The 25,047-nt window shown below is 38.4% G+C and overlaps 1 protein-coding gene across 13 annotated transcripts in view; it reads left to right on the forward strand.

The window, feature by feature from the left end:
* The window catches only part of PARD3 (par-3 family cell polarity regulator), a 659,680-nt gene that overhangs the window by 491,220 nt on the left and 143,413 nt on the right, over window positions 1–25,047 (forward strand). For all 13 annotated transcript variants that reach the window (XM_044228092.1, XM_044228102.1, XM_044228097.1 and 10 more), the window contains one exon: window positions 12,451–12,693. In XM_044228092.1, the coding sequence (XP_044084027.1) occupies window positions 12,451–12,693 (243 nt within the window). The remainder of the gene's footprint in view (window positions 1–12,450; window positions 12,694–25,047) is intronic.

Genomic DNA, 25,047 nt, shown 5'->3' on the forward strand with positions numbered 1-25,047 from the left:
CACTTAGCTACCATTACGTTGACTAAGTATCCAAATTAACGTTTGGCTCTCTGTTGTGTTTTTGCTCTAGTGGTATCTCTGCTTAGGCTCTAAAGGTTGGTGTATATAAGCAGTGTGGTGTGGGAATTTCCCAAACAGTGTTTAGCAGCCAAAAAAGAGTTCTGCATGCAGATATGTTTGAGAAACACTTGGTTAAACCAGTTTATGCGTATTTCTTTACTCCATTATTCTCAAAACCCTCCCCTGGTTAATGTACCTTGTGAGTCACAAAGGTATGAATAGAGAGTCATCATTTCCTAACTTATTTATTCACAGAACACCCCCCTTCACTTGTTTTCTGTGAAGTACCAACATCTCACAGGATTCATTCACTGGGGAAATACTGGTGGCAAGCAAAGGCCATTAGCTCCTGAGTCAGCCATATCCAGCTCCCTCATGTGACTTGCTGTGGAACTCCGGGTTGGTTGTTTCATAGAATCGTGAGCAAGTGTAGAGCCAGTGTTTGCGACCGGCCTCTACATTAAGGCTTCTGTTTTGTGTAGTTACGAATCTTATTCCTGAACATTCATTTTCCATTTTCTCTTTCTCACATTTCTCACCTGTTTAAAACATACATTTTTAAGGTCTAATTCTAATGTATTCTAATCCTGTATCTATAGAAAATTTGAAAGAAAAAAACATAAATTTAAAACTGGAAAATAAAAATTTATCTGTTGTAATACCACTATTAACCTACTGGTCTTTGCCTTTCTAATTTATTTCCTATAAAATATGTATTTCCACACAGGCATACCTTTAAAAAGTTAAATCTATTTTCATTTTTAGAAAAGATTTATCCATATTTTAGAGAGAGAGTGAGCGTGAGCAGGGAGAGGGTGGAGAGAGGGAGAGAGAGAATCATAAGCAAGCTCCTTGGCCTGACTCAAGACTCGATTTCTTGACACTGAGATCATGACCTGAGCCGTAATCATGAGTTGTTGACATTGGTGCTTAACTGACTGAGCCACCAAGGTGCCCCACATCTATTTTCGTTTTTTTTTTTTTTTTTTTAAGATTTTATTTATTTATTTGACAGAGAGAGATCACAAGCAGGCAGAGAGGCAGGCAGAGAGAGAAGAGAAAGCAGGCTCCCTGCTGAGCAGAGAGCCCGATGCGGGGCTTGATTCCAGGACCCTGGGATCATGACCTGAGCCGAAGGCAGAGGCTTTACCCACTGAGCCACCCAGGCGCCCCTCTGTTTTCATTTTTACTTCATCTGCATTTTTATACATTCTTAGAAAACCATGTTAAACTTTCTGGGACAAGGCCAAGTGTGTATGAACAATGGATGGATAGGAAGGAAGGATGGAAAAAATGGAAGAGGTCTGAAAGATGAAATCTTAGCTGCCGTATCTGGCAGATTCCCCAACTGTCAAATATTTACCTTATATGTTATTCCTTCTATTAAATGAGGTTTAGACATAACATTAACTGGCTTGTGTTTTGTAGTTATTCAGCAAGGGATACCTATTCTGGTATTCTTAATCTGTTATCTATGTAGTAAGTTGTACTGGGAAGTATTTTCAAGGGGACTGAATGCTCCTAGTGGAGACATGAAAAAGGTAAATGAATGTCTTACGAAATTCTCCCATTATGTGAAGGACATTTATAAATCTGCTAAGGAAATGTATGGCTTGAAATGTTCCATTATTTAAAGTGATAATCTCTCTTACAGGCTTTGTGTCTTCAATACTGGGCTGTTGAACTGTGGCATTTCTGTACATGGTTCCCATTTACCGGCATTTCTCTTTTTGGTTTTACCAATTGTTTCCAATATCTGCTTTGTGTAATTCCTTGAAATTTTGATAAAAACTTTTTTGTGATTTATTTTAGTTCTTTTTTAGATCTTTTTAAAAAGATGATATGTGTTTATTAGTCTTTGCAGAAATTAACATTTTAAAATATCATAATGTAGTAGTAAAGTGTGCTTAAAGTGCATGAATAGAAAGTTTATGAAATTACAGGGAGAACAATCAAGAAAGCAGTCATAGGTCTGAAAAAAAAAAAGAAATTTTCACTCATTTTGGCATGAAACTTAGAGTTCAGCCTCCCTGAATGCTGACAGTAGGAGCCAGATAACCTAGGTGATCTTTGCATTTAGATCCCATATTGTCATTTGAACAAACCTTGACTTTTAAAAATTAACCTTTTTTTTTTTTTAAAGATTTTATTTATTTATTTGACAGAGAGAGATTACAAGTAGGCAGAGAGGCAGGCAGAGAGAGAGAGAGGAGGAAGCAGGCTCCCCGCAGAGCAGAGAGCCCGATGAGGGACTCGATCCCAGGACCCTGAGATCATGACCCGAGCCGAAGGCAGCGGCTTAACCCACTGAGCCACGGAAAATGTACATTTTTCTATTCTATAGCAGATTTTTTCATATTTTCTCTGACCTCTCAACTCCTTCAGAAAAGTCAACTCTAATTAATCACTGAGATTAGTTCCAGCAGGCATTTTTTAGAAAAATTTATTGTTGCAGGTGAACGGAAATTTTAAAGAATCTATTAACTATGTGGAAGTTCAGTACTTTGACCAATATTTGGGCAAATTAAGCCTTGGGGGTGCGTGTGTGTGTGTGTGTGTGTGTGTGTGTGTGTATTTGATGAATTTTGTTGATAGACTGTAACTGGAGTAGGAAAAGGTAATTTTATATTCGATGAGAGCTGTTTTAGATGTGTTTGGCATTGCAACATCTCTTTGAGTTAGAAATAACTGTAGGTGCTTTGATACTCGTGAAAGTCAGAACATCATGTGAGTGAATGAGTATGTGAGTGTGTGTGTGTGTGTGTGTGTGTGTTGGTTTGTGAACTATTATTCTAGCGTTCCATTAGTCAGTGTAAAAGAGAAGTTTCTGTTGTTTCACAATACATTAAGTCCACATCTGATGGTGTGACTTCTGTGCTCCGTTATTGTACCCCCTCCCAGGGATCCCTTGCTTTTGTTAAGGGGGAGAAAAGATCTAAGCCTGTTAACATTATAAAATCGATATAAAGCAATATAATTAGTGTGAAAATAGGTAGCTGCGGAGCTTTGGGAAGGGACAGATTGACAGGCTGGAGTTAATAATGAACATTCCCCAGAGACGGTCATCTGGGGTCTCGTTCCCAGGAACTTACGTATTTAGCAAAGTGGACGGATTCTACACACATGCACAGGCACGGGCGCTCACAGGGAGGAGACATTCTTCTAACCTCTCAGATTCTGTACAGATTGTGGTTGTATCCGTCATTAGTTGTATCTGTATGAATACTTTGATCTCTTTTTCAACTTTTAGCCATTTTATATTTTAAAACCATTATCATCTCACCTGAGCATTAAGGGATGAAGCTTAACTTTGCCCTACCTAGCGCACGTTTCTTGTGGAGCTCTAAACTTTAAGATTTGCCTTCTGGGGTGCCTGGGTGGCTCACAGGGTTAATGCCTCTGCCTTCAGTTCATGATCTCAGGGTCCTGGGATCAAGCCCCTAGTCGGGCTCTCTGCTCAGCAGGGAGCCTGCTTCCCCCACTCTCTCTGCCTGCCTCTCTGCCTACTTGTGACCTCTCTTTGTCAAATAAATAAATAAAATCTTAAAAAAAAAAAAAAAAAAGAAAAAAGACTTGCCTTCTTCCCTTGAATGGGAAATGTGCCTTCAAAAACAGTTGGTCCATTTTCCTCAGAACCCATTTTGAATATGGAAGTTTTTTCTTCTCAACCAACTTTTAACTCAGTATCACAAAGAGGTTAAAATCCCACTTAAAATTATGACTGTTTTCAAAGTAGGAAATGTAGCGTTCTATTGTCCCTCTTTTGGGAATTCGGCACAGATGCCAAATTGGAAGCATGCTTATTGGGAGGTGGCAGTTAGACTTACGTAGCAGGGTGAGCTGAAGGATTGATGAGTTGAGCCATGTGCTTCCAAAGTCTGCCATTTGCTGAGGTGTTTCTAGGGGCAAATACAGCATTCATTCAGTTGACACAAACTGCTATTACATTGAACTCTTCCTTCCAGTTATCTTGTAGTTTAAATTTCGTTCTGCCATGCCTTTAGATTTTATTTGTTGAATGTCTGTAATACTGATTTTTAGAGAGAGGAAATACTGAGGGGAAAAGATCCAGGAACTTTGTTCCCAGAATGAGGCTTCTGGATAACCATGCGATAAGTTGGGTGTAAAATGTTTCCCAAAGAGTTGTTGGCAAGGCCTTAAACATTGTTTTGAAGATATTTAACAACTATCTAATATATGCCAATCCAAAATTCATTTTAATTTTTTTCTGGTAAGCTAGGATGAGTAGACATTTATAGCATTTTTTTTAAATTTTTAAAAAATTAACATCTCTACAGGTTGATTTTTGTTTTTTAGAGTTCTGAAAAATGAACCATGGGTGTTCTATGTATTGAAGTTTTGTAACTTTGGAGGTGAAGTATTTGGGATATAACTAATTTAAGTATGTCATTGATTTCCATCCTCAGGAGTGGGTCACTCAGTAGCAATCCTCATGCTGTACCTTTTCTGGCTGTATAAAGACCATACTTCATAGCCATAAAACAGTTATTTTCATCTTACTCTACTGCAATTAGTGCTAAAAGCCATTTATTATAAGAGCAAAAATCCAAATGAACAGAAATATTACAAGAACAGAAGTCTTGTGTGTTTTATCTTCATCACGCACCATCCATTTTAATTAGCGAAAAGGGTGGTGAACACTGTGACAAGAGTCTAGAATTAAAATCATTAATTGATGTCAAGCTGAAGAGAGACTGTTAGCATGAATTTAGTGACAGCGGGAAAGAAATTAACCTTATTACTTTATTTAGTATATTACATTATTTTGTGTATTGTTGTCCATGCAAGTTCAAAGCAAGTTTATTATCATCTTGGAAAATACTTTATTTTTTTAACAAGAAAAAGTGTGGATATTTATGCTTGTATATAACAAATTGACATAAGTTCCTTACTTGTTAAAAGTCTTACAGAGTTTTTCAAGCTTTCATTTCTTTTCCTTTTTTAAAAAAATTTTCTTTTTTTTTTTTTTACATTTTAAGAATCAGGAAATCATTCATGATGATGTTGCCCGTCAGCCTCCGTCACTACAGCTGTCTGCCATCATTTAGGCCTCAGAATAGTTCACTTGTTTATAACCACGAAGGACTGTCTGACATGCTTAAAGCAATAGACATTTATTTCTTTGGCTAAGTTTTGGGCTAATCAGTTACTTCTGTGATTGCTGAGGTTTGGCCCAAGATAAATTGGATGGATAATGCTGAACAACAACCTGACTGTTCAGAAAAACGAATGGCTCTTACATCTTAGAGATAATTTGTGACCTCAGGGTCACGATAAAAGAATAGAGGGGGTATCCTTTTATAGCACTGACCATCTGGAACTATTAAAGGCTGAACTGCAGTGTACTCACTGTCTTTTTTTTTTTTTTAAGTTTCCTTAAGAAACTCTACTATTTTTATTAAGACACCAAAAGTGTTTTCTCCCCTGAGTCAAATATTTCTTTTCTAATTAAATCTTTCCAGAGAGAATGGAAATATATCATATGTAAATACAACATGTTTGTGTTCCTAAGTCCCTTTTCTCACTTTAGATTACGCAAGACATACAAGCATAAAAGTATGTAATAAAGAAAATCGTTTGTGTTTTCTGTTAATTTGACTGTGAATTGTCATGAAAACTCACAAAAGCCATAGTGTGTTCCTGGTTTTAAAAATTTACTATTCAGGGCCTTTTTCACAGTAGCAAGCTCATTAGCAGTAATTCTGCAGGGCACCTGGGCAGCTCAGTGGTTTGGGTCTCTGCCTTCGGCTGGGGTCCTGGTCTGGGGGTCCTGGGATTGAGTCCCTTCTTGGGCTCTCTGCTCCATGGGGAGCCTGCTTCCTCTCTCTGCCTACTTGTGATCGCTCTCTCTCTGTCAGATAAATAAATAAAAATCTTTAATAAAATAAATAAAACGCATATCGGTCCAAGCTGGTAACCAGACTCGTTCACCTATTACAGCTCTAGCCCCACTGCTGGGCCACAGGTGCGCTGGAGTTCTGAGGTTTTCAGCACGGGGTGAGCTGGAGAGAGGGAGGGGCACAAAGAGCTTTCATAGCTTTGGGGATGAATTCATTAGTGATGACAAGATAAACAATAAAAAATATAAGTTCTTATGTTTTTGGAGCTTAGGAAAAAAACCTAATGCTTTTAGAAGGCGCTATAGATGTGACTGTAATGTTTATTGGATTCAGTGATTAGTGGCAATTAGTAATAGTGTACAAATTTGGGTAAAAGAAAGCAGATGAGAGCTAGGCTTTATGAATAGTAGCTTGTGCTACCAAGCACTTCTTCTGAGCAATTGACTTGTTAGAAATTGACTCCCAAAATGAAGATGAGTTTCTGTGTAATTTAGAACAAAAGAACATTCAGTTTTGGGACCCATCAATAATATATTGGAACTATTGTGCAAGAAGTTTGGGGAGATGATTTAGGTTCATGCTTCTCTTGAGAAGAGAATGTTCATACTCTTTTTTTCTGATGGTTTCTTTTCTGAACAGGGCTGCATTTTCCAACATAAGTAAGTTGGATTTTCTTCACTTTTAGTGAACTGAGGTTCAAGTACCATAGGGCTCATTCATAAAACAATCTGTTACTCCCTTTGATTTCAGGGGGGTCTCCAAATTCAGAAATTCAGTACAATTGTAGCCCTTCACAATCTACAGGTTCCCAAACTTCAAGACTTCTGCGAATGCCCAGCCACCCTATAGTTAGGTGATTCTCTGATGGCGACCACATAGAGTAGTAAAGTGGATTGTCAATGGAGTGGTCATAATTGAGCTTCAAATTAATATCCCATTGAGTTGAAGAAATAAGTCATTTCTCTCTTCTGTAGTTTTTCTGGCTGAATACGGAGTCAGAAAGACAGTATGATGCAAAGAATAAAAAGACCTCTGAACTTATATGAACTTTTCATCATGAATATCCAGTATTTAGTGGTAATCAGCTTTTATAATAACATCCTTGACTGTCATAATAGCTCCTAAGTGAATAAGTAGACTATAATAAGAAATTGAGTATAAATTTAGCTTAACTTGACATTAGAATTTGACTTGCTGTTTTTCTTATGTGTATTCTCTTAGTGGGAGTTATTAGAATCTAGGACCCTTCCTGATAAAAATTGCTAACTTCCCACTAGTCTGTCATGAATTAAGACAATGATTGGTTCTCAGCTCAGGAGATAGGGCACTTCTTAGAAGGTTTGGGGAATATGTGAAGCATTTTTGCTTGCCCACATGGCTGGGGACACTACTTGCTGATATGTGGCTGGAACTAGTTGTGCAGGAAGTTTTGCAGCAATAGCGAATTACCCTTTCTCAGATATCACTGGACCCCTATTGAGGAGCACTAAGCTAGGTGAATTTAGGCAGTTCCATTTTATAGCTGGGAAATAAAGGAAATTAGAAAAGATTGACTAGGCAGGTCCAAAATTTAAGTAAGCAGGACCAGCCTCATGATGATAGACTCAATGTAAGAAGAAAACAAGGGAGAAAAGTGCACATTTTGCTTACAGTGCTGACAGTTTTCCTGCTTCCTATTTTGAAATAATTTTAGATTACAGGAAGTTGCAAAGATGGCACAGGGAATTCTTGTATACTGTTCATCCAGTTTCCCCTAGCTGCTAAAACGTCCATGTCTGTAGTACAATGTCAAAACCAGGAAGTTGTCACTGCTTCCATGTGTGTACACAGCTCTGCGTCATCTGGTCACACATATGCTTCCTGTAACCAGCACAGCAGTCAAGAAGCAGAACGATTCCTGGGCAAAGACCTTCCTCGTGCTGTTCTTTATCATCACACCCACCCCTCTGCTCCGACGGTTGCTAAATCCCAGCAACCGCTGGTCTCTTCACCTGGTCTTTAATTTTGTCACTTTGAGAACGCTATATAAATGAAATCTTATTTCAAAAGTACTTGACCTTTTGAGATGGACTTTTTCTCCCCACATAGCATAATGCCCCTGCGGTCGATTCCAGCTGCTGCGTGTATCACTGATCTGTCCGTTTGTATTGCCGAGTACTACTCTGTGAGAAAGACGGACTTTGGTTGGTTTGGCTGTTCACCTGTTGTCACATGTTTTAGTTACCTCCAGTTTTTGAGTATTTGAAACAAAGAGTCTTTGAACAATTGCGTATAGGTGTTTGCATGGATGTAAGTTTCTAATTCTGTGGGATAAATGTCCAGAAGTGCAGTTGCTTGTGGTATAGTAAGTATATGTCTAATTTTGTGAGAAAGTGCCAGACTGTTTTCCACGGTGCCTGTACCACTTTACATTCCAACAGTGATGTATGACAGGTGCAGTTTCTTTACATCCTTGCAAGCATTTGATGTTGTCACTTTTTTATTTTAACTGATTAATAGATGTGCTCATTATAGTCCTAATTTGCATCTTGTGATATTGAACATCTTTTATGTGCTTATTATTAGTATATATTTAAATTTTTAAAAATTTTATTATGTTAAATAATAATTATTTTATAATAATATATATATTATATTATATATTAAATATATGTTTATACAATATATATTTTATTTTATAACTAAGGATACACCATACAGTACATCCTTAGTTTTTGGTGTAGTGTTCCATGATTCATTGTTTGCATATAATACCCAGTTCTCCATGCAATACATGCCCTCCTTAATACCCATCAGTGGGCTCACCCATTCCCCCAGCCCCTCCCCTCTAAAACCCTCAGTTTGTTTCCTGTAGTCCATAGTCTCTCATGGTTGGTGGGAGTGCAAGTTGGTGCAGCCACTTTGGGAGATAGTGTGGAGGTTCCTCAAAAAATTAAAAATAGAGCTACCTTGTGACCCTGCACTTGCACTACTGGGCATTTACCCCAGAGATACAGATGTAGTGAAAGGAAGGGCCAAGTGCACCCTAGTGTTCATAGCAACAGTGTTCACAATAGCCAAACCGTGGAAGGAGCCAAGATGCCCTTCAAAAGACAAATGGATAAAGAAGATGTGGTCCATATTACAATGGAATATTTTTCAGCCATCAGAAAGGATGAATACCCACCATTTGCATCAACATAGGTGGAACTGGAGGGAATTATGCTGAGTGAAGTAAGTCAGACAGAGAAAGACAATTTTCATACGATTTCCCTTATATGTGGAACGTAAGGAATCACATGGAGGACATTATGAGAAGGAAGGAAAAAATGAAGAGACAGGATCAGAGGGAGAGTATATATTTTTCAAAGAAATATTGCTTCATGTCTTTTGCTCTTCTAATTGGATTGTATTTCTTTGTCTAGTTTTAAGTGTTCTTTACATATACTGGACATGAAGTATTTGTCATATATGTGTTTTTCAAATATTTTCTCTCAGTCTGTACTTATCTTTTCACTCTATTAATAGAGTCTTTTGGAGGGGAAATGCTTTTAGTTTTGGTAATGTTCAGTTTGTATGCCTTTTCTTCATGAATGATGCTCTGGGTATCATTTCTAGGTATTATTCTCCAAGTGTTAGGTCCTAAGGATTTTCTCCTAATGTATTATAGTATTATATTTTTACATTTAAATCTGTAATTCATTTTGGATTAATTTTGTATAAGGTATGATGTGTAAATTCAGGGTGCTTTGTTTTGTGATGTTTTGTTTTTGGCTAGGGACATTTAATTGTTCCAGCAGTATTTGTTGAAAAGAATGCTTTATTTCATTGAATTGCTTTTGCATAATTAAAAGGAATCAGTCAACCTTACTTGCTATTTCTGGGTTCTTTCTTCTGTTCTGTTGATGTGTCTGTCCCTCCATAGATTTCACATCGTCTTGATTATCATGGCTACATTCTAAGTCTTGGAATCAGGATGGGTGTTTTTTTCTCTGTTTATTATTATTTTTTACATTTGCTTAGGTATTCTATCCTTTGTCTTTCCATATAAATTTAAAAATAATCTTGTCTATGGGGCGTGTGGGTGGCTTAGTCGTTAAGTGTCTACCTTCGGCTCAGGTCATGATTCCAGAGTCCTGGGATCGAGCCCCGCATTGGGCTCCCTGCTCAATGGGAAGCCTGCGTCTCCCTCTCCCACTCCCCCTGCTTGTGTTCCTTCTCTCACTGTGTCTCTGTCAAATAAATAAATAAAATCTTTAAAAAATAAAAATAAAAATAATCTTGTCTATATCTACAGGAATCTTCCTGGAATTTTTATAGGAATCATATTAAACCTGGATATCAACTTGGGGAGACATCACTTCTTTACTGTGTTGAGTCTTTGATTCATGATCACTGTAACTCTTTCCATTTTTTTAGATCTGTTACTTTTCATCAGCATTGTATAATGTTTAGCATATAAGTCTTGTACATGTTTTGTTAGATTGATAATCTCTATATGTTTATACATATCTATAAACCAACCAAGTTTTTAATCTGTGTATCTATCTATTCCATTTTTTAGTGCTTATAAATGGCATTGTATTCTTAATTTCAGCATCCATGTTCATTGACAGCTTATATACAAAGATTTTTGGGTTTTTTGATGCTGTATGTTGTTACTTTGTTGAACTTGAGCTTTAGTTCTAGGAGACTTTTGTAGATTCCTTGGGATTTTCTCTGAATGCAGACCTGCAATGACATCATTATGTCATCTACAGACAAGAATGGTTTTATAACTTTTTTTCCAATCTGTTCTACATACCACCCATTTCTTTTCCTAGGCTCATTGCACTGTCTAGAATTTCCAGCCCTCTGGGGGAACAGCCATCCCTAGCCTTTTCCTAATCTTAAGATTCAGTCTTTCTCCATTGCGTATAATATATGATGTTACTTACAGGTTTTTTGTAGTTTTATCAAGTTTAGGAAGTTAGTTATGCTCTATAACCAGTTTTTTTTTTGAGAGATTCTGCCCTGATGGGTATTGAATTTTGTCACATGGTTTTTGCTGCATCACTTAATATGATAATGTGCTTTTTCCTCTTTAATCTGCTGATCTGTTAATAACATTGATTGGTCTTTGAATATTGAACCAGCCTTGAATTCCTGCAATAAACATCACTTGGCTGTGATGTATAATCTTGCTATAGAGTGCTAAATTCTATTTGGTGATATTTTTGTTAAAGATTTTTGCTTCTGTGTTCATGAAGGATGTTGGCTCAGTTTTGTTTTGCTTTTTAATTTCTATACTGTCTTTATCTGGCTTTTGTATCTTTTCTGTATTCTTTTCAATATATGCCTATATGTCATGTATGCTAGCAGTAGTTTACTTCAGATATGAATAAAGCAAAGAACTTTGCAATAAAATGTTGAACTCAGTCAAACATATTGTTTTATATTCACAAGACTTCACTTTTAAGTTTGTAGCTAAATTTGTAAGTATATAGTGGAAATATTTTTCCCAACAAAAATCATTACAATTTGACTGAGGGTTGTTTAATTATTTTTAGGTAGCTAAGATCAACTTAGTATATGAAGTATACCAGTATAAGGTTGAAAAGTCCTTTCTACCAAGTAGCTCAATAAAATCTTAGGAAATATTTAAATAATCTTCAGTAAAAGTGGTTATTTAAGCTGTGTTTCTTAGTTATAACACAGATGTTTTATTTCAGAATGTGATTGGATACATGCCTTCTTGTCCTTAGTCTCAGGATTTGCTGGTTCTGTATACACATAAAATCAAAGCTGGTGTCATTAAACTGAGATCTTCTTTTGCTGTTAATAGAGAATTATGGTGTGGATTCATGTTTAGGTTTCATAATGTATTGTAAGGGTAATATATGTGTATGATAGGTTTATAGTGAGTAAGATGTATACATTATTTATAAATTTATACACATAAATTTATACATATATAGTCTCTGTGTGTGCGTGTGCGTGTGTGTGTGTGTAACTTTAAAAAAAAAAATCACTTCTTGGGCGCCTGGGTGGCTCAGTGGGTTAAGCCGCTGCCTTCGGCTCAGGTCATGATCTCAGGGTCCTGGGATCTTGTCCCGCATCGGGCTCTCTGCTCAGCAGGGGGCCTGTTCCCTTCCCCTCTCTCTGCCTGCATCTCTGCCTATTGTGATCTCTCTCTGTCAAATAAATAAATAAAATCTTAAAAAAAAAAATCACTTCTTGCCTTAAAAAATAAATTCATGAGTAAGACTCAGGTGGATGCCTAAAACTGTCCCTGGTGAATTTCTAAAACTAATTAATAAGTGGCAATTTAAGTTAAGATGTAAATCATGACTGTGTCTTATGGATGTGAACATAACTTTTCTAAAGTTATCATTTTGGAGAGTCCCTATTACCTTGACAATCTAAAATGACTATAACATCATTTATGCCATCAGTCTTATAACTGCATAAAATAAAGTGTATTTCACAACATATTTTGATGAATGTTTCTGTATGCAGTTCTTAGAAAAGGCATAATTTCTGTTTTTTTAATTTTGTTCTAATTTTACAGGATTCAAGCCAAAACTCGTGAATTTAGAGAGCGACAAGCTCGAGAACGTGACTATGCTGAAATCCAAGATTTTCATCGGACATTGGGTTGTAACGATGAGTTGATGTATGGGGGCATGTCTTCCTACGAAGCTTCTATGGCTCTCAACGCCAGACCCCAGAGCCCAAGAGAAGGAGATATGATGGATGCTTTGTATGCCCAAGTGAAGAAGCCACGGCATTCCAAACCTTCATCTGTAGACAGGTAGGCTCCGGGAGCAATCAAGGTATTGCTTCCAAATCAACTTTTATACAGTTTTTGACAAGGGAGTAGATTGTTCATCAGTCCTCATACCAGGACTGCCTTTTATTAATGGCCTTTAGAAAGCTGTTGTGTCTAAAAGTATTGAGTTTATACAAATTAAAGCTTAATGGAAAGAGGAGCAGAGGTTTTGATAGCTTTTCTAATGATTCCAACGTATTTCATCTTGTCCTTAAATTGGTTTTAGACTGGAAAACTAACCTTTGAGTTTGTAACTCAAATAAAAAACAAACTTGAAATTTTGGCTCTTCTACTTAAGCTGTATTTCCTTTTGCTGCTAACAGAGCCTCTAGTTACAGTAATTAAACAGGTGGAGGTGGCCTGATTTGTTTGAATTATGAGTTACTTAAAGGGTCTCATTTTTTGGTGACATGATTTGCTGTTATGGAAGAATTAGTGAATGAGATGTATAATATAGCCAGTCTCCAAATTGCTTGTTAATAGCCACAGACCAAGGTCTGATTATGAATAACAATATAGCACAAAGGAGGGAAAGGTTGATTTTATATATTAGTGACTACGTATTTATTTCAAAATTTGACTGACTCTATGGTTATATATTTATTAGTGGCTCCATATCAATTTTAAATTCTGAACTATTTTAAAAACACATTTTTCTACCTATCCATTTATCAAACACCTTTAAAGTTTAGTTCACGAGGAAAATAATTCTCATTTATTTTTATCTGCACTATATATGCATGTTATTTTCATAAAAAACATACTAAGCTCGTCATATATTATAATGCTTTCTTAAAATCATTGCTCTCTAGGGGAGCTGGCTTTGAACATTCAAAGTAGGTTTCACTTAAAAGGTGTGGTTCTCAGGCTTTGACTTGTATCAGAATCACCTGGAGGGTTTCTTCAAACACAGATTGCTTAACCCTTCCCGGTATTTTGATTCAGCAGGCATGAAGGGAGTGGAGCCTAGCATTTGCATTTCTAACAAGTTGTTGAGTCTGAGGTTGCTCTCCTGAGCTGCACTTTACCAGCCTTTGCAAGTCTAGGGATGAGATGAAATTAGTTCGACTCTAGCACCCACCTGTGATTTGGCTGCTACATTTTGCAGGCGTTCTGTGTTTAGTTATTTATTTCCAGCTTTGATAGAGGTTTGCAAATGTAACAGGCAACCTTCAGGCAAACCCAGAAGGAAGCATTTTATAAAGAGTAACAAAAGGAGAAGCAGGCCTTAAGGTAAAACTGTAGTCAGGTTTTTTTTCTGTTTTCTTTCTCTTTCTTCTCTCTTTCCTTCTTTCTTGGCTTTAGGTTTTCTTTATTATTTTATGAAAACCTATTTGATGTTGACTGTAATGAATAAGTAATGTAAGTTAACATAGAAGGGTTATGCTTTATTTAAACCCCTTTGGTGCGGTCATCTAGAAAGTTCAAAGTGCTTGTTAACCAATATCGATGTGTCAGGACTCAAAGAATAAGGTCATTATCAGTAACAGTGACATTTTTATACTGAACTTCTTACTTGGTTTTTGCTCTACTTGTGAAAGCTGCTCGTAGAAGGTCAAATAGCACTTGAAGGCCATGACTGTCCCATCAAAAGTGGTTTTCTGGGGGGAGAAAGGACAACAGAAACGTTGGCATGGCCTTTTAGTAACTTTGGGAAGAACTGAAAGAGAATTAATGTTGTATTGATCAATAATAAAAATATTAATCATTCGCAGCACCTCCCACATGAAGTTTGGAAATCTAGTAGGTGGTACACGTGCTTATAGGGGCTACCAAGTCCCAGCTGACAGGAGAGATGGGAACCCCGGGGTTGTGGGGGGTTGGTGTGCGGTGATCTCTCCAGCCCCTGAAGGCCAGAAGCAGTTGTTTCAACCCCCAGTTGAAAAACCTGTGCCCCGCAGCAGGATTCTCTGTCTCCCCTGACAATTTCTGCACATTTTCAAAAGGACTTAAGTGCTCAGAGCACCATCTGCTACTGGGCTCCAGCATCCCTGGCTGCCATCTCAGCTCTGTACCAGGCTGATGCCCTACTGCAACTCAGCCTCCTCAACTAATTTCTGTCAAAAACCCACTTGGTGAGACGTTTCAGAAGAGACTTTTGTTTTGGGGACGAGTCATACCAGGCAGAGAACAGCTCAAAAATCACATCATGGATAGTGTTGTATCCAGAAGTCCCCCTCAGCCTCACTCAAGCATAGCCTAGGCAGCTGGGTACCACTGGGGACCTCAGACTCTACCCATTTGTGCCCCCAAAGGGTGATTGGACTAGAGGATTTCTAAGGAACTGCCAACTCAAGAGAGAGAGATTTTATTTTTTCTTTGCAAAGGATCACAGGAACTTCTTAGTGTTCTGTAATTCTTATTTTTAAGGAGAATAACATGTCTACCAAACAATACATTAGTAATGGGAAAAGTTGGGCGTCATCTCATCTGTAAAGTACTTCTTTACCAACCTGTCATCGAATATGAATGTGGCTTGGAAATAACAGCATCCCCTCCATTGTCTTTTCCCGTCAGAGAGAACGTGGTGGAAAAGTGGTTCTCAGACTTGAGTGGTAATAGAGACTCTTTTTTAAAGGACAATCTCTTGATACTGCAGTATGGAATTAAATAGTTTTGATTATAATGTTACTTAAATATGTATAAAAATAAAATAGGGCTAAACCCCTTCTGTTTACAGCCATTATACAACTATAAAACCAAACGTCTTTACAAATTAAATACAAACAAAACAGCAAAACCATTACATTCAAATGAGCAACATTAATTTAATGTGGCCAGTAATGTGTTTTAAAATCTAAACTCTTGCACAAATCATTAATATGGTGGTGGCTGCGCCATGGAAGGTTCATTTGAGTTTGTGTGCTACCCTCACACGCCCAGGGCCGACTTCTTTCCCCACCCATTTTCTCTGCAAGACTTCAGCGGTTCTGCGAGCTCCCTCCTGTCTGCCGTGTCCCGGCGTCTTTACCTGTGAAGTCCAACTTGCTTCGGGTATCAGTAACTTGAGGCAGTGAAAATGCCATTTCTGGGTGCCTTCGTGTCTGGAAACTTAAATTCAGACAGAGATGCCTAATACTGAGATATAATCATTCAGATGAAAACAGAAAAAGCTTGCCACTCCTCAGAATATGTCACCTGAGGCATCTGGGTGAGTCAGTGGGTTAAAGCCTCTGCCTTCAGCTCAGGTCATGATCCCAGGGTCCTGGGATCAAGCCCCTCTTTGCTCGGCGGAGAGCCTGCATCTCCCTCTCCCTCTCTGCCTGCCTCTCTGCCTACTTATGATCTCTATCAAATAAATAAATAAACTCTTAAAGAAAATGTGTTTCCTGTACAAAGAATATACCCAATAAAGAAACTCCCATCAGTTAATTAAATTTCACCAAGATTTGTAATTGGTGAACTGGTACAACTTTACGATTCAGATTTCTGGACTTCACGGGAGTGTAGGTACTCAGTGGACAATCTGAAGTATAGCCCGCATCTTTTTCTAGGGTTTTTCACTGTTCGCTGAGAAAGCGGCATTCAGAATTTCATCGCTTAATCATTTTGATTGATCGTATAGTCGGAAATGTGCATCTGTTAGCCCCACACGGAAATACCCAGGGTTAATTTGTTAACTGCTGTGAATTTGATGTCAAAATAGGATACTTTTTCCGTTTGCACAGATTATTTGTAAAATGCTTTTTTTTTTTTTTAAACGGGTACCTTCCTACTATATTTTCATCCCAATTTAGTTTGATTGACAAATGAACTCTTATCCGACTGTCTGTGTTGGTCACAGTGTTGTTACTATTCTCCATTAATGCCCTTGGTAACATTTTGACTTCTCATTTTGGGTTGATGCTAACGAGAAGCCAACCCTACCCTTCTGTTTTATGTGAATAACAAGGCTTAAGCTCACAAAAATACGGGTGTACGTACATTTTATCCTGATTAGAACCAGAGACCTCAAAGATTTAGCTATGTAAATGATTCATAATCCTGTACTTCTTTGGCAAGATTGTATTTCCTGCTTGATAATTATATCTTCGGCTGGCTGGATACATGAGAGGCTGATATGGTGCTCTCTGATGTATTTCTTCTTACCGTGGAAGACATCCCAGCTGCCTACCCAATACCTATTCTCTCCTTCCTCATCACTTAATAGTATCCCAGTTTTGTTCAGGCTGGCAAGGTTCCCAGATAAAAATTCAATTTCCCAGGCTCCTTTGCAGTGAAAGGTGCTTATGTGACATCATTCTGACTAATGAGTCAGAAGCGGATCTGGATAGAACTTTTTTGGTAAAGCTAGTTTTTTTCTGATGGGAAGAAATGGAGCCAACTCAGCTTTTTCCCTTTGCCATTTCCCCTCCTTCCTGTCTAGAACTTAGGTGGGTACTCCAAGGTGGGGTTTTGTCTAACACTCTTGAAGATGAAGGCTACATGGAGGAAGAGGGAAGCGGCCCATTCCCTTGGACAGCGAATGGCTCTAACTCTGGTGTGCCCACCCTCTTTGCGACCTGTGCAACTGAGCCTCTTACTTGTTTAGGTTACTCTTCATCATTTCTGTTCCATGGAGCCAAATAGCGTTTGGAGCCTAGGAAATTATGCACACAAGAGCCCAAAGGGAATAATCATCCTTTGATCAAGACTGTCTGAAGAACTATCCCCTGGTCAAATCATGTCCACAGTATTTTGTATTAAGTAGCGGGCAAATTTATTTTCTAGTTTTGCTCACTTAGCTCTTCTACTTTTCACTTTATTTAGCCTGTACTTAAGTAAATATTATCAGTCAGATGTCTGCTAGCATAACATCCTTCCTGACTCTGATACAGCACCATCTCCCGGCAACTCCTGCGTCTCTCAACAGTCCGGCTACAAAGTGTAACATACTAGAGCCGAGCTATGGGGGATATTGCCCGAGTTTGGTTCTGGGTTCTTACACCAGCAGCTGTGTAAACTCTCTGCTTCATTTTCCCCATCTGTATAATAGGGATAATAATACACTTTATTAGGCTTGGGGGATACTAAGTCTGTTAATACATATAAAGCTCGGGGGCACCTGGGTGACTCAGTCAGTTCGGCATCTGACTCTTGATTTCTGCTCAGGTCATGATCTCAGGGTCATGGGATCAAGCCCCGCATGGGGGTAGCAGTGGGACGGGGGCAGGTTCGTGCTCAGCAGAGAGTCTGTTTCTCTCCCTCTTCTTTTTCCCTTCCCTCTTTCCCCCACTCCCACATGTGTTGCTCTCTCCTTCTCGCTATATATAAAATACGTAATAAAAAAAAATATGTAAAAAGGACCAGCCCTGTCTCTTGTCCACAGTAAACCCTGTTTAAGTGTTTGATGTTGCTGTTGTTTGTTAGGAAATGGGTATTTTTCCCTCAAGAAAGTGTAGCAGCCCCACCTGGGTGCAGAAACAAGTAAAGAATAGAACTGAAATGAATTAAGATAACTTTTATTCCTTACACGTAAACATACTTGTGAAGGTATGGGCCTGCAACTCTGCTGATACCACTTTAGTCACTAAATAGCTTGGTCTCTAGGTATTCTTCATAAGCCACATCACATATGACCATTTCTCTTTAAATTAGGACATACTGGATTCGGTATGAGGCCTTGTGGAGGGCTTCCTCTGTGTAAATACTTGTAAGTGCTGGGTACTCTAAAATGGCTTACTTGAGAATAAGTAGGGGGGATAGTTGTGTAAGAATGTGATCTCTCAATTGATTTCAGTCCTTTGACAATTTGAAGGTCTTCATTTTGTACTTTCATGGAACTCTTTGAAGTTCTTCGTGTTCTACTTTCATGAAGTTCTGGTGGATTCCAAGCTAGCCAAGTTCCATGGAGATATGGAGACTTGAACTTCTGCAACCTTGTCTAAAATTTTGACATTTCTGTTTACATCAGGTTACCTCCAGGCAGGGTGGATGGCCAGGAATCACAATCTTGACTGTCCCAGACCACATTCTAGAATAGTGATTTTTCAAATTTTAGCATGTATACAGGGAACCTGGAATGCTTCTCACAAATGCAGGTTTGTTGACCTCCCCTCATATTCTGATACAGTAGGTCAGGTAGGGGACTCAGAACCCACATTTTCAGAAAGCATCTCAGTTGACTATAATGCAACGGGCCCATTCGCCCTTTGGGAAGCACTACCTTTGGACTAATGAAAACAAATAAACAAACAAACAAGATGAAATGGAACTTGGATATAAGTTCATTTATTAAGATCTAACAGTGAAGCTATAAAGTAATTTATAGTTTGTGTTTTGGGCACTGCTTTACTGTTCACCTATGGCTAGATAATCATTTTGTTTAAAAGGTCAGTACCGGTGTGGTATTCATAAGCTTTATTCAGTATTTTTTGACACTTAACTAAAAGTTTCTTTTCATGTAAGTTATACAGCTGCAATTTTAAAAGCTTCATATGCTTTGAATTCTAACAAAGAAATGATGAAATGTTGGTCGATCATATTTTTATTTACTTGAGGATACCAAGCAATTCATATTTTTATATCCAGATACCAGAATCTGTAGTTAAAAACTCTACAGAAAAACAGCTCTAATGGACATTTGCGGACTGTCACCATGCGATCATTTGCCACCAAGAGTGCATTGTCCTCAAATATAATTGAAATAAAATGGGTACTGTGCTGTTATAAATCTAAATAGCAGGAAAATAGTAGGCTAGACTCCCCCAGCTTGTTCAGGACACCTTAATGGAAACATAAATACCATAATCATAACGCTTTTTGCATGCGTTTTACCACTAAAAAGAAAATGTGGATTTTAAAAGAAAAGACCTTTGTGAACTTGTTTTTTTCCCCCCATTAAAACTGAAATCCAGTTGTGTCAAAAGGAAGTGTGACAAAGAACAAAACTAATTTTCTTAGATACAGGTAGTTATTAAACAAGGGCTCTTCTTAAAATGTTGGGTCACATAACAAAGTTGCATTTGCTATTCAAAATTTTATTTAGTTACATTTACTCGGTATTAGTCATCCCTGCTTTTCTTGAAATGTGAGAAAGTCATTCTCGAAGGTAGTGAATCTCATTGTCATGAAGAGTTTTGCAAGTTGGGTTCTTACACCATCAGCTGTGTAATTAATGTGCTCCTCCCGGCCCTTCTCAGTGCCCTTAGCAATCCTTTCCTGACCCTGGCTGGCTCCATCCACCTCAGCCAATGTCCCAAACTGGGTTGTTTCTTCAACATGCCTCTCTTGTCCAAACCGACCACCCACCTCCGTCTTTGTCCTGGCTCCTTCCCTCTCCCTACGTGCCGCGGGTCAACTCTCCTTCTTCTAGGCCAGTTCTGTGCACACGCTGCCAGCCCCGTTCTGCAAGGAGCTGGCTTGCTCCATGAGTCCTTCTCAGCCCCTCCTTCAGCCTGTGTCTCTCTGCTTGCTCTTCCACAGAGCGGGTAACTATGTAGATGTCTTTATCATGCTATTAAAAAAAAATCCTTTTTTACCCTCAAGCTATTTTTACCCTCTAGCTATTTACTGCCCTATTTTCTCTCTTCACTTCTAATCCAGACTTCTTGAAAGATTAATCTAGATTTGATGTAAACTAGGTCTGGGTCTTCTTTCCCACATCTCATTCCTTCCACATGGCAGGCCCAATAATGGCCTCCACCCCCTCAGCTCTACCTCATTCCCAAGCCTGGAAACCGCTGAATATGTTGCTCTATCTATCCAGCAAAAAGGACATGGAAGATCTGATTGAGTTAATGATCTTAAAATGGGGAGATTTTCCTAGATTATCCATCCCAGGGGGCTCAGGGGAATTTACAAGAGTCATCATAAGTGAAGTAGGGAGAGTCAGTCAGAGAGAGATTTGAAGATGCTGGCCTGTTGACTTTGAAGACAAGAAGGGACCACAAGACAAGGAATGCAAGTAGATATTAGGAGCTGGAAAAGGCAAGGAAATAGTCTCCCCTAGAGCCTCTAGAAGGGACATAACACTGCTGAGAGCCTGATTTTAGCCCAGTGAAAACCATTTTGGACTCTGACCTCCAAAACTACAATATAATTAAAGTTTCCCATTGGTCTCCTAGTTTCCTGATCCAGTAAACACTTCAGTACTTTGATTTTGGATCCCTCTGTGGCATTCCTGGAACTCTGTCCTCTGTGTTTCTGTGAATGGTACCTACTGCCTATTGCTTCCTACTTCCTATGGAACTGTTTCTTAACTATCCTTTTAAGGATTCTCTTCTTGCCTGCTAAGTTTGAATTCTTCAGGGAAGTAGCTCTGGATTACTGCTATTCCCTAATGTGGTTTTTTTGGCTGAAGTTTTAACTACTGTGTGGCACTGGTGTTGGGTAACCCGTCCTAGCCCAGTCCTTTCCTTTAAGCTCCAGACCCTTGGAGCTAACTACCAGCTGGGGTGTCTGCTTCCTGTGTCTGTCAGGAACCTAAACCCAACCTATCCAAAAGCCAAAGTCATCACTTTCATTCCAAGCCTCTTCTAGTTTCATGGGCCTAATCTCCAAGAATACTATCTCTAGATTTACTCAAGACACAAACCTTTCTTAGGCAGCCAGCCTCCCTTCCTCCACCTCATTCAGTGACAGAGGCCTACCAGTTTTACATGCTAAACAATTCCAAATCCTTTCTGTCCTTCCGCACCATGACACATGGACTGGCAAGAGTGTGCTAACTCATCTCATTGCTTGAGCTCCAGTCTTGTTTTCCCCAGATTCCTACTTTTACCAGTACCTGGAGTCTTCTACACAAAATAAAGATCTGATAGCCCATTCCCTTGGTTAAAATTATTTGTCACTGTTCATTGTCTCCATGACGCAGTCTGAGCCCTCGGCATGGTGTCTGTGGGCCTCTGAGACCTCCCATTTTAGCCTCCTTCCTAATTATATCAGACTGTGTCATATTGGTTCACGTCCTACTTTCCTAACAGAGGATCTTCTAGAAGTATAAACCCAACTTCATGAAATACGTGGGTGAATTAAGTGGTTCTTTGGTCGTTATATGTTGTGTAAATGTTACATTGTGGTGGGTTAAAACAAGCAATCACCATTCATTAAGCTATTCTAATATAGTTAGAGATGCAGCAATTAAATTAAAGGCTGAGGTGACATAAACAACCCAACAAATGAAATCTTGAAAGTAATGAAGCCATAAATAAGGTCATGGCTAATTTTAAAGACTTCTTGTTTAATTCTTTTTGTTGATTAACATTGCCTGAAACCACAATTTGTTTGTAGAAGTAACATGTAATGGGGGTTGTTTATTTATATATTTATTTCAGCCTTGGAGGAGATTTAAATATTACACAGAAATATGAGGATAAGGAAAAACCATCTTAGACCTTGGTGTCATCAGGCAAATAATTTTCCAGCACAGTGTGTTCGCTTTTGTTTTAATGTCTTTCCCTTTGCAGGGCACTGAACTTTTCGGCCTTTGATGGTGAGGTGGCCGCACTGTGGTCAAATCTGCTTGAGCTGTTTGAGATTTCATTTGGTTTTAGCTTTCTAACAGAAGCTCCAAGATTCTGTTTTAAATGCAACTCGGCATGATAACTCATCTTTGTATTCTGTCCCAACCTCCTGGCCCTCCTGTCCTGTAGACAACAGGTTTCCTGTTGAAACCCATGGACTCAAGTGCCAATCTTACTGGTATAGAGTGGTCTTAGGTTGGCATTATTTTCTTTCTTGCTCCTGAACAAAGCTGGGATATCAGTCGACTATTAATATAAATTCATGAGGATTTACGTGGAGCCCTGTTGTGAGATGCATTTTCAACTTTGGGGGAGACTTTATCAAGACCTGAATCCAAATCCATTTTTAAATTAACTTCCCAGATGTTCTAGAGCTTTTCCTCGGGCACCCCAGCCCTCGGTGTGGATAACTGTCTGATTAGTCCTTATTGGCTGCTTCGTTCCTTTTCTTTCCATCAGTTCCTTGTTGGTTGATTTTTGTAACTTAAGGAGAAGCAGTAGTTGATTGAAAAATGTTTGTTGCATTTTCCAATCACGGAAGTGTTTGGGGAATCCTTAGTGTGTCTCCCACTAAAATAGATGAGTATATAGACATGTGGAAATTCTAAGCTTTCTGTATTGTTGCAGAGTAGAAAATGACTAGATAATTCATATGTTCTATGAACATGTAGTAATTACATGTTATAGTTGAGATTGCATAAAAGGGGCTCATGTTCATAGACTGAATGGATCAATGAATGAATGTTTATTGGTGTATATATACATTTCTGTAAAACTCACAAATATTTTTAAAAGTGAATTTTCTGTATCAGTTTTGTCTTATATTATTAGTTCTACCTAATAGATTATAAAGGGGTTATAGGATCGAATCCCTAGGAATACAGAGTTTTTAAAATGTTTGTTCTCAAAAGAAAATATTTCGGGCCAGGCAAGTATCTCGTAGGTGATTCTTTTTGGTGATGTGTCGGGATAGGTGGGGGGCTCTTTCAGCTTTTTTTTTTTTTTTTTTTTTTTTTAACAAATGTATTTTAGAAGTTGAGCAGATATTATTGGGCAAAAAATGAATCTTAATCTGAATTTGGGCTTTTTATTACCCTGGTTTAACTGAAATTCTTGGTTACTTCCAAGAGAGGCCCACCTGGCCCAGCCCCACGTGCTGTTAACCTTCCGGTGGGGGATGGGGGGGGTGGGGAGAGTGGCAGGGGGGCGTGGGCAGGTGCTGAGACTGCACCTGAAGCAAAGGGAAGACCAACAGGCCACTGAATGAACCCAGCTCACAACGGAACTCAGATGATCTGAGCTGAAGTGAGCTGAGGAATACAGCGTTCAGGAATCTGGAGGATTTCCTGCTTGTACATGAATTCAGCCTAAAATCTTGTGACTTAGCATTGACTGGTAATGTCAATCTGAATTGAGGAAATAGTGTAACATCTGAATTAAAGTATATGTTCAAAGAGATCATGCTCAGAACTTTAAAGCATATCCGGCAGCTCAGATGAAGGGCTAGCAGTTTTAGTTAGAGAATCTTTATTTTGTAAACTTTACCATGGATTCTGGTTATTCTAATTTAGATATAAATCAAATTTGCCTAAATTTTATTTAGAGGAGACTTATTTGCTGATTTGAATGCAATCAGATTAGAAAATTATTCTTCTAAATTTTCTTCAGATAAGTCCCCCTAAAATCTCATTTCTGCTATAAATTTGTAAAGAAAAAAATTTGATAGTGAAAAGATAAATTCCTGTATAGATTTGCAAAGGTTATGAATAGTGGTATCTGAAATAATTATAAATCACCCCCCTACAAAAAATATTGCTATCGTTTCATGTTGACCTCATATAATTCTGAATTGTGAAAATATATTTTAAAAAATAAAAAATTATTTTGTCTTTGTGAAGAAAAATGTGATTTAGAAGAAAAAGTTTGCCATATCAGAACTTACTCTTCACTATGACCAGAACACAATTCCCTCCAAATAAATCTGTTTAACAACCAAATAGCAGATATCTTTTGTCTCCCTTTACTGGTCTCTGCTTTGCTACTTAATAGGTCATTTAATGCCGGGTACAAAGCAGTAGTCTTTTGAAGGTTATGTAATAAATTGGACCTGCATCAGGCACTTAGGCAGAGACATAGTCAAGTAAAATTTTAACTCCAAATATATTTTAAATTCTAATGGTGCTCAGAATTCCCGGGGGCACCTGGGTGTCTCAGTCAGTTAAGTGTCCGGCCCTGGATCTCAGCTCAGGTCTTGCTATCAGGGTTGTGAGTTCAAGTCCCGCATTTTTTTAAAAAAGAATTCTTTAAAAAGATTGGGGGGAATGGGAGGGATGCAAATGGAACTGGGGAGTTTTGGAGGACACAGGTGAGGGAATTAAGGACTGTTGAATCCCTAGGAGTGCCATAAAACCAGTATTGTGGTTGTGGATAATTAATGGTGAATTTCTGGCAGTTGGTGGTCAGTGACATGAGGCATGAGGATTTTCTCTCAATTTCACAAAGTCACCATGTGGCCTGTGGGGTGAGGAGGAGGACTTAGAAAAATGACTGAAATTCTGTATAATTAGAATTCTGATACAGAAGAGTTTTGGTTTTGGGTTTGCAAACTGCATTAGCATAACTTTAAAAAAAACCACCCCTTTTGTAACAGAAACTAAAGCTGAGGATAAATACTTATTTCTAATTATTCTCTTTTTCTTCCATTTCCTTTTTCTCTGTAGTCTGTATGTTTAAGTTTTGTGAAATAGTCAAGGGCTTACAGTTTTTGAATAAGCCTGAGGTTTTTGTACATAAACATCTTACAGCCAGCCCTTGGGGGGGGGGGGCATCCCCCTCCCTAGCAGTTATCCCCGGGGCTACTGGGTCCTGAAAATTGTGAAAACATCTGGAATAT

The sequence above is a fragment of the Neovison vison genome, chromosome 12, assembly GCF_020171115.1.
Source record: "Neovison vison isolate M4711 chromosome 12, ASM_NN_V1, whole genome shotgun sequence".
NCBI classification, from domain to species: Eukaryota; Metazoa; Chordata; class Mammalia; order Carnivora; family Mustelidae; genus Neogale; species Neogale vison.